The sequence below is a fragment of the Salvia miltiorrhiza genome, chromosome 3, assembly GCF_028751815.1.
Source record: "Salvia miltiorrhiza cultivar Shanhuang (shh) chromosome 3, IMPLAD_Smil_shh, whole genome shotgun sequence".
In the NCBI taxonomy this organism is placed as follows: Eukaryota; Viridiplantae; Streptophyta; class Magnoliopsida; order Lamiales; family Lamiaceae; genus Salvia; species Salvia miltiorrhiza.
The window spans coordinates 37,885,830-37,902,213 of record NC_080389.1 but is presented as its reverse complement, the minus strand read 5'-3'; the positions used below and the strand labels follow the sequence as shown (position 1 = coordinate 37,902,213).

The window sequence follows — 16,384 nt, the reverse complement described above, 5'->3', positions numbered from 1 at the left end:
TAAAACACTCGTATTATTGATATATATAGTACCTATTAATTCATTTAAACTCTAATTCAATATAAAATATCATTAATCATTCATAACCTTATAATATGTCGAGATAATATAAAATATCATTAAACATTTACGATAAATATACGATCGAATTTAAAATAGTAAAAAATTAATATTATAGTAATTAAATAAAGAAAAGAAAATATGAGTATGAAAAATAATAATCAATACAACAAAATCAATATTAAATCAAATAATCAATATTAATAAAATTAATATTTGAAAAATAATTTTATTATTATGAATCTAATAATTTAGAAAATCTAATAAGTCTAATAATTTATTATAATAAATCTAATAATTTATTATTATTTGAAAATAATAATTAAATAATTAAATAATAAAAATAAAAATAATTTGAAAATAATAAAAAATAATTAAATATTTATATATAATCGAAAAATAATTAAATAGAAAATTAATAAAAAATAATTAAATTTGTAAAATAATTAAATTTGTAAAATATTAAAAAATAATATTAAATAGAAAATTAATAAAAAATTAATAAAAAATAATTAAATAGAAATAGAAAATAAAAATAAAATAATAATCGAAAAATAATAATTAAATAATTAATTATTTCTATAGAAAATAATAATTAAATAATAATCGAAAAATAATAATTAAATAATTAAAAATAATCTCTATAATTTGAAAATAATAATTAAATAGAAAATTACTAAAAAATAATTAAATATTTATATATAATGAAAAAATAAAAATAAATAAAAATATAAACGAAATTTAAAAATTTTTAAAATTTTAAAAATAATATTAACGACCGATTATTCGGTTGTTAATAAATAAAATAAATAAATTAATAAATTAAAATAAATAAAAAATAAATAAATAAATAAAAAATAAATAAAAATAATTTTAACGACCGAAAAATTCGGTCTTTAAAAAAAATAATTAAAAAAAATATTTTTTTTATTTTAAAAATATTAAAAAAATAATTAAAAAATTCAAAAAAAATGAAAAAATAATATTAACGACCGAATAATTCGGTCGTTAAAAAATTAATTTTTTTTTCAAAAAAAAAATTAATTTTTTAAAAAAAATATTTTTTAATAAAAAAAAATAAAAAAAATATATTAACGACCGAATTTTCGGTCGTTAAAATTAAAAAAATAATTAAAATAAAAAAATATATATTTTATGACCGAAAATTCGGTCGTTAAGAAAAATTAAATATTAAAATATTAAAATAATAATTAGCGACCGAATTTTCGGTCGTTAAAAAATAAAAAAAAAAGTAAAAAATAAAATCGTTCGTTGAACGGTCGTAAATCGGTCGTTAAGGCCGCAAAATTAACGACCGAAAATTTCGGTCGTTAATTTCGGTCGTTAACCGCGTGTTTTCTTGTAGTGGCATTACTATAAATTGGTCCTCAATCAAAATGTATAGTAAATAATTCTTTATTAATTTTCAAACGAATACAGGTGTGGATTTATAAATTCAAAATTAGTTTAATCAATTGTATAATATCCAAATATGTACATTCAATTTGATTTTTTTATATTTTGTTATTTATCTATGTACTATATCAATTATCTACATACTGAGAGGTCTCCACTATTCTTTATCTTATGTGGCACTCACACAATTTATATTTGTTTCACTCCTAATTCTACACCATATGACATTTATACATTTGTTTTCATGTATCCCACATTGAATTTATACTAAACTGCATAAATTCATAACCTAAATAATTAGGTCAATCTCCATGAATACATTAATTAGCCCATCTATCTTTCCCATACATTGATATTCTATAAAATTTAATTATGGGAAAACCTTGATAAAGAAATACTTATGATATGTATTTCAAATAAATAGTATTCCATATTTTTTTTATAGTTGCAATAGTTTTTCATATTAGATTATACTAAACTTCATAATTCGAGTCTAAGAAAATTATAATTAGATTTCAATATTTGGAAACCTAAATAAAAGTATAGATATTCTCGAAATAAATAGGTTATTCAAATGAATTTGGTCGTATAAAAAAATAATACTTAAATGTATTTTAAATAAATAAGTTATTCAATTTAATTTGGTCATATAAATAAAGAAAATGATACCAAGATATATACGAAATAAATAATTTCTTCAATTTAATTTTGATCATATAAAATAATTTGAAATAAACTTCATTCTCACATTAATCTCACAATGATATATCTTAATAAAAGGTTTAATCTTTATTCATATATTAGCTTATCATTGTTCCCACATTGATATTTTGTCATACCTGCATTGATCTTTATTGAACTTCACCATTAAAAAATATAAATAAAATGATTCTTTTGAGATGCATTTAAAATAAATAGATCTTCTATTTAGTTTTCTCATGAAAAATTACTTCAAATACATTATCATTCCCGAATTGGTCTAAAACATTCTAACATATATTGAATCTATATTAAATCTCACAATTCAAAATCTAAATAAAAATAAATTCAAACAAGATTATTCTCACGAATCAATTCAATTCTTTCAAACTCCAAACGAAATGATGCTTGAAACTCATTTATAATATTTTAAGCTCTAAATAAGATGATGCACAAATGGTGATTTTTTAAACTCTATAAAAGATGATGTTTAGAAGTTAGTTATAATCTCACAAGCTTCAGATTATATAATCTCACAAGTCAGTCCTGGTCTTTCAAGCTCATATTTAAAGCATCGGATAGTGATGTTCAAACGATTGACGCATTAAGTCAGGCATAGTATTTTAGGATCTAGACGAGATAATGCTCAAAAGTTAGATATCGTCTTTCGAGTTCTTGATGATCATGAGATGAGATGATGCTTAGATGAAAAATTAAATGAGATTTTAAATTAGTTCTTATTCATCAATATATTAAAAATGTACAAAATTTATATAAACAGGTATTTTTACTATTCTAACAAAAAGTTAACATTTAATTGACTAATATAATTAAGATTAGTATGACGTAAATTCTATTACATGAAACTAAATTAATTAAACATTAATTATATTATACAAATAATATAAATAATTTAAATTATAATTTCAAATTCCGTCGAATTTCGACGGATTATACACTAGTATCATATTATAGTTAGCAATGCCGGCACTAACAAAATAAATTCTAATTTAATGCAATTCTTACAAAATTGATTTGGCCTATTTATCATTTTTTATATTCTTAACTTAAAAAATATATAATTTTAAAATTGATTTGGCCTATTACATATTATATACATGAGAAATTTAAAAGTTTGTTGGGATTTACATAATTTTTGTGTTATACTTATACCGTTAACATTTTATCAGAACAATTAAATATATACTATCCCCTCCATCTCAAATGAAATACTCCCTCCATCCCATAAGCTTAGGCTGATTGGGATTTTCACAAAGATTAAGAAAAATCATTGAAAATGAAAATATATAAGTAAATTTCCTAGTATGCCCATATTTATTATTTAATGATGTATTAAAGTGGGAGTAAATTAAAGAATTAAATAGGGATATAATAGTAAATGAGTAAAAAAACATTACTTTTTATAAAATCTTAATTTAATAAGTAAATGAGTAAAAAAACATTACTTTTTATGGAAACAAGCCTATATAAATGGGACATTCAAAAAAGGAAAACAAACCTAAGCTTATGGGACGGAGGGAGTATCTTGTTTTCCTTTTTGGGTTGTCTCACTTCAAATGTCTTGTTTCATTTTATGAAAAAAAAATTATTCTCAAAAAGTAGAATTTTTGGGACCCACATCACCTTTTCAACTCTACACCACACCACTTAATAATATAATTACATTTTTCTAAATAATCGTACCCAAAAGAAACAAGACATTTCATTTGGGATGCACGGAGTATATAAATTTCAGTTTATTTGATTGAATACACTTTTTATGTACAACACACACGTGCCTTGAGCTAGTATAATCACAAAGATTGTGAATTATATTTTTGGGAAATAAGGATTAAATATAGGGAGTAAGGGGATGTAGCTCAATTGGCAGAGCATTCAACTTATAAAAAAACACAAAATTTTGAATACAATCGAGTTTGACCCGGACTTAAAATAGTGTTATTTATAAGGTTCGCATCAGAATACAGGTTCGAATCAGAGTGCGAGTCAGGGTCTAAGTGATGGTGCAACCTGATTGTACCCAAGATCACCTCTAAAAAAATGAATTAAATGTAGGGTGGTTTTCATCATAACTCATATATATGTGAAGACAGAAAGTGAGAAAAAATATTTAGTGAAAATGCTATTTTTTGTGATAAAGAATAAATTAACAAATTTTAATTACGGGTATTCGTGCATTACAAATAATTTATTTATAAATTTATATTGGTTAATTTATTCGTTATTCTTATTTTTCACGAAACATGCATAGTATTCTCACTGGATCCATATATATATATATATATGGATGCGCTAAAACAAAAACTCGTTTTAAAATATAAACTATGAACCATTTACATCTCATAGGTCATCAAGATCTATGGTTGATTCATCATTTGTTGAATGAATTCAAGGTATTGGGTTCGAATCTCATGGGGGGGTCAAGAATTATAACTTTCAAAATTTAAATATTTACACAGCGAATTCAGACATTTACACACATTTTTTCCAAGATTAAATCTCAACCATTAGATTGTAAGTAGATCAATTATGCAAATCTCTATTCCTATTTTATACTATCACTTTTACAATTACAACCTAACCACTCCCTATGTATATGAGGAGGTTCAAATGAAAAGGAATAATCATTATTAGTCTTTTGTGATATGAGATAAAATCGATTCTCAACGCTGATTACATCAAGGTTGAATCTCGTGGCTTTGGATCGTATTTCTAACGAAGATGAGAGCCTAAATTATTATTATTATTATTATTATTATTATTAGTAGTAGTAGTAGTATTAGTAGTAGTAGTAGTACTACTACTACTATCAGCAAAGCTGAATCTTCTGGGTTGATAAAAACGTATGATCAAGCGTGTGGGGTTTCAATTATTCTTGGATCTCATCAGCGAAAATAAAGAGAGAAAATAATGGTTTTCAACATACCCAGTCCCAATGCGTTACGGTTTGGTGACATTTCACGCAGAACACGAGATTCAAAATCGATAAACCTTAGGTAAAAATGGACAAAGAATTAGTTATCAATCGAATTTAACTATATAACCAAACTTACATTGCGTATGTGGGCTATTAAGAAAGATCATTTTGCCCTCGTTATTTAGAGCACTATAAATAGGAGATGAGTGTGTGTTGTAACACGACGTTCGTTTAATATACTGTAATTTTATTTTGTTGTTCATTTTCTGCGGGTGTTCTTCCATTGTTCGTGAAATTCAAGAATTTTTCATCTTCTCCTTCATTCTTTACACCATTTTTTCTAGGTTAATAATTTTTTTTTTTTTCCAAATTTATGAGTTTCAAGATTTACAATTTACGACTTCACCATTTTGATCATAAAAATTACGATGGGTACATTATCTTGAGAGATGAATACAACATTTGGATTAAAAAATTAAATATGTTTGTTCTTAAATTATAGCTTTATGAATTTTTAGCCCGTATTTAAAAATATTATAAATATAGCTTGTACTTATTTTCGTTGTTCACTTAATAGCTCGAGTCATAATTTTTGGATAACTTAAGAGAATTTTCGTTGATTTTTGAGCATTTAAAAAGCATTCCAAGTTGTTTATAGGTATATATATCATTGACTTTGATGTATTTTTTCTGTAGACACATATCATCTTAAATTAACCAAAAAATTTAACTTGCACTATCAAGTTAACAACGAAAATAATATAAACTATATTTATCATAGTAGTTTTTATAAATCCAGACTAAAAAGTTACGATGCGATCAAAATTCGAGTTAATTTTTAAGAATATAACCGAATTAAATATAAGATGGCATGTGTTATACATACATATGCACATAAAATATAGTACTCCCTCCGTCCCAAACGAAATGTCCCATTTCTTTTCGGCACGGAGATTAAGAAATGTGTATAAAGTAGATAAAGTGTGTTGGTGGAAATTATTTAAATATTAAGTATAGAGAGAGTGTATTGCCAAAAAAAGAAACATGACATTTCGTTTGGGACAGCCCAAAAAGGAAAACAGGACATTTCGTTTTAGACGGAGGGAGTAATATTATAGTTAATGAATTTCTAGAATGTTTGTCACGGTTGGACCAAGAATTAGGACAAATGTATTTATTGAAGGTCTAGAGAAAGAGTGTTTTCCAAATCAGTTGAAAACAATGTAGGAAGACTTATAATTAAGACTAAGTTGTTAGTTACCAAAATGAACCACAATTTGGCAAGATAGCGCTTTTAATCTTATTCTTTTTTAGGCCACCGTTTTGCTATTCAAATATACGCGAAAGGCTTCCTCCAACTACGCTCTAAGCAAGCATTCTTATTTAATCTAAATTCCTTTATTAATCGCATGTCTTTGATTCATCATTACGTTATTCTGCGTAAAACCATTGATCATTTTTTATTATTCTATTGAATTTATCACATATTTAAGTAAATTATTATATATGTCATGTGCACTAACAATAAGAGAGACAACAAATTTCCAAAAAAATAGCTAAAATGTCATAATTAGTAGCCATGCGTCACTGTCATAATCATCGAAAATTCCAAATTATTAATCCGCAAGTACTTAATCACTATATTTCGAAACCTCAGTCATATAAGAATTAGCTAAAAACCATTTTCCAATTAACTAATAACTATATCAAGTAATGACTATAAAATAGTTTATTGGATGGACATGAAACGCTCAAGTGTTAAATGTGTCTTTTGTTGTTCATAACACAGAACTTTTGCATGAAATTTTCTAAGATCGATGTTTTGCAATTATAATATTAATATTTTTTTTATTTTTTGTTTTACAATTGTAACATTCCTATATTTTAACCAAAGTTTGTATGTTGTTTGTATGCAGCTAAAACTATGCCGTTCGTTTTACCAATGAAACGACACAAAGTTGAAAAAAATTGGAATGTTTATGCTGGTAATTACAAAAATTATAAATTCTGATAAACATTGTGCAACTGCCGACAACTAATTATTTTTTCTTGTAGTATATACTGATAAAAAATAGTACTGCACAATGTTTGGAAGCGGTTTGGATTTGCAAGTAATTAATTACAGCTGAAATGGAGTTTAATTATCACTCAAAACCTCAAAAAAATAAATAAATAAATAAATAAAAATAAAAAAACGAGCATTAGCTATAGAAATAAAATAGTTTAATTAATAAATTAGGGAGAGAAAGGCTTATGAGTGAAGGATTTATGGTTTCACCTAACGAAGTAACAACGACGTCATGGCTACAACTGAGCTTTCTCATCACCTATATATTGACTGCATCGGTTTTTCATTCAAATCCATCCACTAACATTTTTCTAAATTCTACTCAACAAATTAAGTGAGGGCTGAAAATGGATTCTTGGATGATTAGGGCTTTCATTCTCGCTGCTTGCTTGCTTCCTATGATGGTCGAATCTAGAGTTCGCCATTACAAGTTCAACGTAAGTCTTTCACAAATTAATCTTACGTCATTCATTAATCCAAACCAAATGTCATAGCTGCCATTTTCACTTTATTCTATATGAAATTTCTAGTTTGGAATCAATAATATATAGTGACTTTTATATAACATCTCAACTCTCATTGAGTCATACCCAAATTGAAACAAACTCCGGACATTTGTCATGCATGACTAATTACGTGGGTGTTTTTATCTACTAAAAGAATCATTATTTCTATCTATTTTATTTACAACTTGATTTCTTTTTTAATGAATACGAAATTGATACCAATTTATAATATACTGTATAACATATAGTACTAAACTATAATACTCCTTCTGTCTCACTATAAGTGACTCAAAACTTTTTGGCACGTGAATTCAAGAAAATGTGTAAATTTGTTAGAAGTGGTAGGGTCTACACTTTTTTAAAGGTTAAATTTTTTTCATTTATGAAAACAGGCCACTTATAGTGGGACGGCCCAAAATGAAATACATATCACTTTTAATGGGACGGGGGGAGTATATAGTAATTTGATCACTTTTTTATAAAATAATTTTCTAATCATATAACTAATTGCACACGACAGTGATTACATTCCTAACGGAGCAACGGTAGATTAACTAATGTTATGAAATTCCAAGTAGTTGAGTTGTTGGCCTACACTTCGAGCTAATTTTGGTAACTAGTCAAATTTACAAATCAATGGAAGCTAAGGTTCGACCATATTCAATGTAACATAATCTAACAAAAAAAATTAATATAGAAAATATACACACTAAAAAGAATACATATCTGAATTAACAATAGAATTTGATTCGCATAATAAAATTGAGGGGTTAATTAATTTGGTTATGTCGCAGGTGGTAATGAAAAATACTAGTCGCTTGTGTTCGACGAAACCAATTGTTACTATAAATGGGAACTTTCCAGGACCAACCATTTATGCGCGAGAAGACGACACAGTGCTAGTTAAGGTGGTCAACCATGTCAACTACAACGTCTCCATCCATTGGTGAGCCACTTAAATCACTTTGTATATTTCTATGTGTATATTTTATATTTTTATATTATATTTAAGAATAGTATGTTGCAGGCACGGAATCAGGCAGCTTCGGACAGGGTGGGCCGATGGGCCTGCATATATCACCCAGTGTCCGATTCAGACTGGCCAAAGCTTTGTCTACAACTTCACCATCACGGGCCAGAGAGGCACGCTGCTTTGGCACGCTCACATCCTGTGGCTCAGAGCCACCGTCCACGGCGCCCTCGTCATCTTGCCTAAGCTTGGGATTCCTTACCCTTTCCCCAAACCTGACCACGAACGAGTCGTCATCCTCGGTTAGCCACCACTTTTTACTTTTTATCTTTGTCCCATTATTCATGATCTATTTCTATTTTTATTACTATGATTTTACACTATAAATAATGTGTTATCACACATTTTTAACCATGAACAGCGAAACAGAGAAAATATTTATGAATCCAATATAATATAAATGAAAATGTACAGCTGAATGGTGGAAATCGGACACCGAAGATGTGATCAATGAGGCCATGAATTCCGGGCTCGCCCCCAACGTCTCCGATGCCCACACCATCAACGGCTATCCCGGGCCTTCCCCTAATTGTTCCTCCATAGGTAAATTAAATACTCATTTCATCTTATTTATCTTAACACATTTTTTTTAGTTTGTCTCATTTATGATATACTCCTTCCGTCCTCTAAAAATAGTCATAAGTTTTCATTTTGGAGTGTTCACAAGTAATAGTTCTAATCCATTTATGGATATTACCCCATAATACATTACCCCTCATATATATTAACTTATTTACATATTCCCCTCACAATACAATTAATTATCAGTATTAACGTTACCTTTATGGTGGAATTATTTTTCCACTCAAAACATACTTAACAATTTTTATTAAAATCTGTGCGTCACTCAATTTTAAACTCCTGACACCATATTTTGAATCTACGTGGGAATAGTAATTAATTGGAAAAGAAAGAGGAGATATTGATGTAACATAAAAATTGAAACATGGTGCAGATGGGTACCAACTAGATGTTAGAGCGGGCAAATCATACCTCCTCCGCCTAATCAACGCTGCGCTGAACGAAGAGCTCTTCTACAAGATCGCCGGCCACAATTTCACCGTCGTGGAAGTCGACGCCACTTACGTGAAACCCTTCCAGACCGACACCGTGGTCATCGCCCCGGGCCAAACCACCAACGTCATCATCACGGCCAACAAGCGCGGCGGCAAGTTCGCCATGACGGCCTCCACCTTCATGGACACCCCCGTGGTGGCCATCGACAACGTAACCGCCATGGCCACGCTCCACTACTCCGGCACGCTCTCGGCCAGCCCCACCACTCTGACCGCCACCCCGGCCCGCAACGCCACCCCCGTGGCCGACACCTTCGCCACCTCCCTCCGCAGCCTCAACTCCAAAACCTACCCCGCAAACGTCCCGCAAAGGGTGGACCGCTCGCTCTTCTTCGCAGTCGGGCTCGGCGTCAACGCCTGCCCGACCTGCAAAGCCGCCAACGGAAGCCGAGTGGTCGCGAGCGTCAACAACATCACGTTTGTGATGCCGACCACCGCTTTGCTCCAGGCACATTTCTTCAACATCACGGGAGTCTACACCACCGACTTCCCCGGGAACCCGCCCACGCCCTTCAACTACACCGGCGCCCCGCCGCAGGGCTTGGCCACCACCACCGCCACCAAGGTTTACCGGCTGCCGTACAATGCCACGGTTCAGGTGGTTTTGCAGGACACCGGGATCATCGCGGCTGAAAACCACCCCGTTCATCTCCATGGATTCAATTTCTTCGTAGTGGGCAAAGGATTGGGGAATTTCAACTCGAAAACGGATCCGAAAAAGTTCAACCTGGTGGATCCGGTGGAGAGGAACACGGTGGCGGTGCCGTCGGGTGGATGGGTGGCCATCAGATTCACGGCCGACAATCCAGGAGTGTGGTTCATGCATTGCCACTTGGAAGTGCACACCACGTGGGGGCTCAAAATGGCCTTCCAAGTCGATAACGGAAAGGGCCCAAATCAGTCGCTCTTGCCGCCGCCTCAAGATTTACCCACATGCTCATAATTTTGATTAATTCACCCTAAATTTGGAGAGAATGTATATTTGTTTCTTTCTCGAGTAAAACTAAATTGCTCGAGTTATACCTTTGATAATTATATAATATACTTTGAATTGTCGCATTCTTTTCATGAATATGCTAAAAGATTTGATTGTAATGATACGTGTAGTATTGACTAATCCATTATCGTTGTTACATATAAATATACAGTTAAGTAATCATTTCCTCTGATCACATGAAAAACAGACTGTAGGATTAGATTTGCACGGCGGGGAGGCGGAAGGGGCGACGGAACAGCCATTGGAAAGGTCGCAAGAAGAGCGCTCTCTTCTTCCTCCAGAACCAAATGGCGGCACTGTATTGTTCGTTTCTGACCTTGCGAGTGGCGGCCCTCCAATCGTACTTCTCCATCTCAGCGCGCGCTGCTTTGCCAATGCTTTCCCGGAGTTGTTGGTCGTGCAGAAGGGGTTGGAGTTTGCTCAAGCAGTCTTCAAGATCGCCGGGGTTGTACAGATAGCCTGTGTTCCCCTGCTGCTCCTGGGAGATGATATCCGGGATTCCTCCAGCACGAGCAGCAACGACGGGAAGACCGGATGACATGGCCTCCAAAACAACGAACCCTAGAGTCTCCGACTCCGAGGGCATCACGAAGATATCTCCACTAGCATATGCTTGTGAGAGCTCTTCTCCTTGTAACATCCCTGTGAATATTGCAGGCATGCCTGCGAAAATCTGCTCCAGCTCCGCCCTGCCAGATTAATCATCAAAAAACCAACCATATCCATCGTCCAAGGATTTAGGATTATTATCAACTTATGTTTCATCTTTGGCGTCTTCTACACCTTCAAAGATATGCAAAAAATAAAAATCCAATGATGGAATTTTGATTCACTGACCCCTTTTAAGTTTTAACAAAAAGGTTGAAAGGTCGCAGTTAGCTTTTATTTTTATTTTTGCATATCACAAAATGCGTCAATTAAAGTTGAGGACATAAGTTGGTAAGAACCTACAATATACCGAGCATTGATAGTTTAACTCGAACTCACCTGTATGGCCCGTCTCCAATGAAGGCTATTCGAGCTTCTGGCAGCCTGTCCATGACACTGTTTCAAGAACGAGATATCCATGTCAACGCAAAAGAAAAGATGGCGAATCTACGTGCATAGCACCTTGATAAACAATACTTGTGTCAGTACCCTTTCAGGAAATCCAAATTCTTCTCAACTCCAAGGCGCCCTACGTGAATTATCAATGGTCTGTCTGGTTCTCCGTTGCTAATTGACAAAGAATATAAGTCCGATTGTCATGATTCAAGTTGATCAAGATTTTAACATCACATTGATATATAGGATTAGGAGAACATACCTCAATCTTAGTCTCATTTCATGGGAGCGAAAACGGGGGTTGAAGCTCTCGGAATCAACACCCTTGTTCCAGAGCCGTATTCTGTTAGCTGATAGTTTTCCATATCAAGAGACCAAGTTTTACTTCAAAACGGAGATAAGAGTGACAAAAGACTCGATCTCAGATATGAGATTTATTAGTTCGACTGAAAGATGATGAGTCGCACCTGCTGTCACTCTCGCTGCTTCTAGATCATTTGCAATAGCAACCGAAGGCACCAGTGTAAGATCAGCAGCTCGATGCAGAAATTCTTGCAACAGAATATCCAATCGTTATTATGATTCACAAACAACATGACAAATCGAGGGAGGTAATATCATAGATAAATGTAACGTACTTAAAACCAACCACATTGGTTTTACCAGCCAACTGAAAGTGTATCTTGGGATATATCTGCACTATACAAACTTACAATTAGCACAGCTTCCACATATCATGAACTTAAATATATTATGACAAAGAAAAAAGATGAAACCAAATATTATGTCGATTATATTTTTAGCCAAGCTATATAATATCCATTTACCGAAAATATAGTACACCAATATAGCTATTTTGCAGTACCACAGATATTTACATTCACCAGAAAGTTCAAAAAAGTGTACTACATAGATATTTTTCTGTACTACATATTATAAAACAACAGTTTTCAGCTATATAATAGTGAATTGAAAATTATTCAGAAATTCACATCAAGAAACTATATTTTCTCTACAATTTAACAAGTGAATGGTTATAATTTATACGTGTATCTGGTCGATGATTGTGGTTAATATTTGAAATAAGCCGTACATAGCTGGACTGTCGCCTATTGGTTAACAATGTTATATTATAAATATAGCTTTGCATTACTAGAACCATTGTTGTTCTAATTCATAACATAGATCTCCATGACACCAAATAACCAAACTCTACCGACAGTGTAAGAGACTAATACGACATACCAACATAAAACAAAAGAGATTTGAGACATTAAACATACACAGGAATATGGGTGTGATACGACATCACTATTGGTACAGATAGTAATTTCGCGATGAGGAGAGCACCGAACACCTGAAACGCATACAAGCAATACAGTTTGTTATCTCAAGATGTCTCAACAGAAAAGAAAAAATCTTGGGTATGAAAAGGCAGTACAACAACAAGGCTGTCGAATATACCATAATGCCAGGGGATGACGCATGTATGATATCAGGCTTGAATCGTGCAACTGCTGAGATTATTCTTGGGCTAAGTGCTAGCGACATAGGCACGTTTCTGTACCAGGGAAGAGGAAAGCTGCCAGGCCATTTTTCTATCAGATCAAGGCATTCAAAGCACAGAAGAACATCTTTGTGGAAAACAAGACCAGATACGTGCTTATTGAATAGTAGATTAGGGATGAATAATGATATTACCTATCAGTCGGTTGGGTCGACAATTAGTTATGTTTGACAACAATTGAATCGTATTATTACTGAAAAGAAAATATCCGGAACCTTACCTTCTCGATCCAATCAATTTAGCTCCATAAAACTCCTCAGGCAGTCCTTCATGAGTTGTTACAACCATGACCTGTGGTCAAACACCAAAATAGTGAACAATCGAAATGCAGATATAACTTTTCTTTTTTTGCAACCACAACAACTGCTATCTACGTCTTTTCTGAAATCGGAACGTCATTCGATTTCTGAGGCTAATTATGTAAGGTAAAGGCTCCTAAAAGTGGAATTCAAGAAAGGAGACATATATATAGGGTTAAGTTCCATAGAGAACTGCAAATAAGTAGAGAATGGAGAACCATTGAACATGTCAGTAAAAGGGGGTTGAACATATCAATAATTTTATTGAACGTTTGGGGTTTTGGGGGTTCGAACCCTGGATATGTGCAACACAAATTACCGTTGAACGTTAAACGAACGAACGCTGACCGTTAGATTATATAATATCAACGCATGAGAATTTGTCTCTATTTTTTGAATATATATGGTTCTCCACTGAACTTTCTCATATATATATATATATAAATCTTTGAATTTGCCTCAATTTGGAGAGCTCATTGGACACAAGTTTCTCCTCAAAACTTGGATTCTAGATTTTAGTTCCAAAAAGATGAATCACCTTTTCTCAGCATGAAATCTTAAGTTACATGAATAAACTAGGATATCAAGTTCTTCATTGAAACTAGATACGAATAGGTACAGCTAATGTATCCACATCATGAGTGGAAACATGAAAAATAATAATAACATACCTCATCACCCATTTCGCGCAAGTATTTAATGAAATTCTGGAACCTGTTTTTATATCCAGAGACATAACTGCACAATAATTCCAATAAATGGGTGGTAAGTAGTTGATTATCAAAAGAAAGAAGTATAATAATTTGGCAACACTTGCAAATAATTGGACTTTGATCAAGCTGATTGTGTAGTTTTCGGAACAGAGGTTACAGGAAAAACCATTACAAAGGCGACATAACATATGTAGCTTTATTTGGAATTAATTAATCCAACATATGCAAGGGACAGAACAGATAAGTTTTTGTGAAGTTAAAACACTCATATCATAAAACATTAAATATTAGTCAATGCACGAATAAGAACAAACAAACTCGGACCAAAAGATACTCTTGCAACATGAACCTCAGCAGACATAAGGATCTAAGTAAGATTACTTCTTCTGCATCAAGCTATAGCCAAAACGACGAAATGCAATCAGCTAGTAAAGAAGAACAGCTAAATAGAAAGCAAACAGACAACATAGTAAACTGCCAAAAAAGTTCAAAACATTAACATTATCGTGACAGATAGATAACCACAACCTCAGCTGATATCTACAATGAATGTCAAGCTATTACCAATGCTTTTTCTTTTTATCAAAATAATACCTTACTACTGAAACAACGACAACTTAAAAAGATAATTCATCACAATGCATCAAAGTTCCCAATTTCATCAGCCACAGAGTCACTTCATCGAACAGATTGCATACAGCATAAATGGCCTCAATCAAAAAACAAATACATGATTTTAAATATATATATATATATATATATATATATATATATATATATATATATGCAAACATCCTATCAAAATAAAGGCACCCACGAAAATGGAGAGGGCTCAACAAAGAGAGCGATACGCCTAGGCCTCGAATTCGCCTCTTGTTCGAGCGAAGTAGGAGAATTATCATCTTCCTCTCCTTCATTATGCTCCTTGATTGTTACATTGCTGGTACCTGCATTATTAGATGATCTCACTCTCATAATTCTCAATTCCGCACTACTCTTGGGCCTCCTATGCTGCAAAGATCGCGCCTTTACACAATTTAGAGCGATGGGCTTTCTTGTTCTCGGTGCACAAGAGCTAGAAACTAGGGAATTGAAGAGTGTAGGTGGGAATGAGTAAGAGCAAAAAGAAGATGAGGAAGTGGGGAGAGAGAAAGGAGGAGGGGAGAGAGAAGAAGTGGGCATGATAGTTTGTTAAAACTTGGATGGAATTCTTTTGTTGTTGTTTGGCAATCTTGCGTTGTTTGTAGTCAGTGAAATGTGAGCTTGGATATTTTCAGTGCGTGTGTGGGTGTTTGAGAGAGGGAAAGAGATGAATTGATAGAGAGAGAAGGAGGGGAATGTGAGACATCTCAAAGGGATATTCCATGCTGTGAAGGTGCGCAGTATATGCGTTAGGAAGATTGCAGTTTTTCTTCATACAACGGTTTTTGGGGTTGTTTCGAGAATATTGAAAATGTCGGGGTATGATAGAAATTTTGAAGATTTTTAATGGGAAAATATAGGAAATTGCAAATGAAAATGACGGAGTTTCTTTCTAGAGATTATGATGAGTTCAATTTAGAAAGTACTCCCTCTGTCCACGAAAAAGTGCCCTACTTACCCCTTTTTTTTGTCCACGAAAAAGTGCCCTGTTTACCTTTTTGTACATTCATACCCTTTACTTTTCAATTTATTTACAACTTATGTCATTAATAAATCCACACTTTTATTTAATATATGCAATTAACCCACACAATTAATCCCATTTATTTATTTATTTTCTTAATTTTCAGTTTATTTATTTATTTATTTTCTGAATTTCAAGTTTATTTATTTCCAGTTTATTTATTTATTTATTTATTTCCAGTTTATTTATTTATTTTCTGAATTTTCAGTTTATTTATTTATTTCCAGTTTATTTATTTTCCATTTTATTTATATATTTATTTTCTGAATTTTCAGTTTATTTATTTATTTATTTTCTGAATTTCA

General features: G+C 32.2%; 2 protein-coding genes across 2 annotated transcripts; one reads left to right on the top strand and one right to left on the bottom strand.

The window, feature by feature from the left end:
* Positions 1-7,465: 7,465 nt before the first annotated feature.
* Positions 7,466-10,910, top strand: LOC131016589 (laccase-4-like). The gene is made up of 5 exons (XM_057945297.1): positions 7,466-7,618; positions 8,482-8,633; positions 8,715-8,959; positions 9,132-9,260; positions 9,673-10,910. Exons 1-5 carry the CDS (start codon positions 7,529-7,531, stop codon positions 10,734-10,736), a joined length of 1,680 nt encoding a protein of 559 aa, XP_057801280.1. The 5' UTR covers positions 7,466-7,528; the 3' UTR covers positions 10,737-10,910.
* LOC131016590 (sulfoquinovosyl transferase SQD2) lies at positions 10,878-15,866 on the bottom strand. Its single transcript, XM_057945298.1, has 11 exons — positions 15,231-15,866; positions 14,372-14,438; positions 13,622-13,692; positions 13,299-13,416; positions 13,118-13,191; positions 12,473-12,528; positions 12,302-12,385; positions 12,097-12,184; positions 11,928-12,005; positions 11,778-11,834; positions 10,878-11,479 (listed from the first exon to the last, which is right to left on the bottom strand). Exons 1-11 carry the CDS (start codon positions 15,593-15,595, stop codon positions 10,987-10,989), a joined length of 1,551 nt encoding a protein of 516 aa, XP_057801281.1. The 5' UTR covers positions 15,596-15,866; the 3' UTR covers positions 10,878-10,986.
* Between the last annotated feature and the right edge of the window lie 518 nt (positions 15,867-16,384).

What these genes read in the sequence shown, in the direction of transcription:
- LOC131016590 (XM_057945298.1), bottom strand. Translation starts at nt 15,595, where the DNA reads ATGCCCACTTCTTCTCTCTCCCCTCCTCCTTTCTCTCTCCCCACTTCC. An exon ending in TATCACACCCATATTCCTGT is followed by an intron (nt 12,529 to 13,117) that starts GTATGTTTAATG and finishes TGTATAGTGCAG; the next exon opens with ATATATCCCAAGATACACTT. An exon ending in AATTTGGATTTCCTGAAAGG is followed by an intron (nt 11,835 to 11,927) that starts GTACTGACACAA and finishes TTCTTGAAACAG; the next exon opens with TGTCATGGACAGGCTGCCAG.
- LOC131016589 (XM_057945297.1), top strand. Translation starts at nt 7,529, where the DNA reads ATGGATTCTTGGATGATTAGGGCTTTCATTCTCGCTGCTTGCTTGCTT. An exon ending in TACAACGTCTCCATCCATTG is followed by an intron (nt 8,634 to 8,714) that starts GTGAGCCACTTA and finishes AGTATGTTGCAG; the next exon opens with GCACGGAATCAGGCAGCTTC. An exon ending in CGAACGAGTCGTCATCCTCG is followed by an intron (nt 8,960 to 9,131) that starts GTTAGCCACCAC and finishes GAAAATGTACAG; the next exon opens with CTGAATGGTGGAAATCGGAC.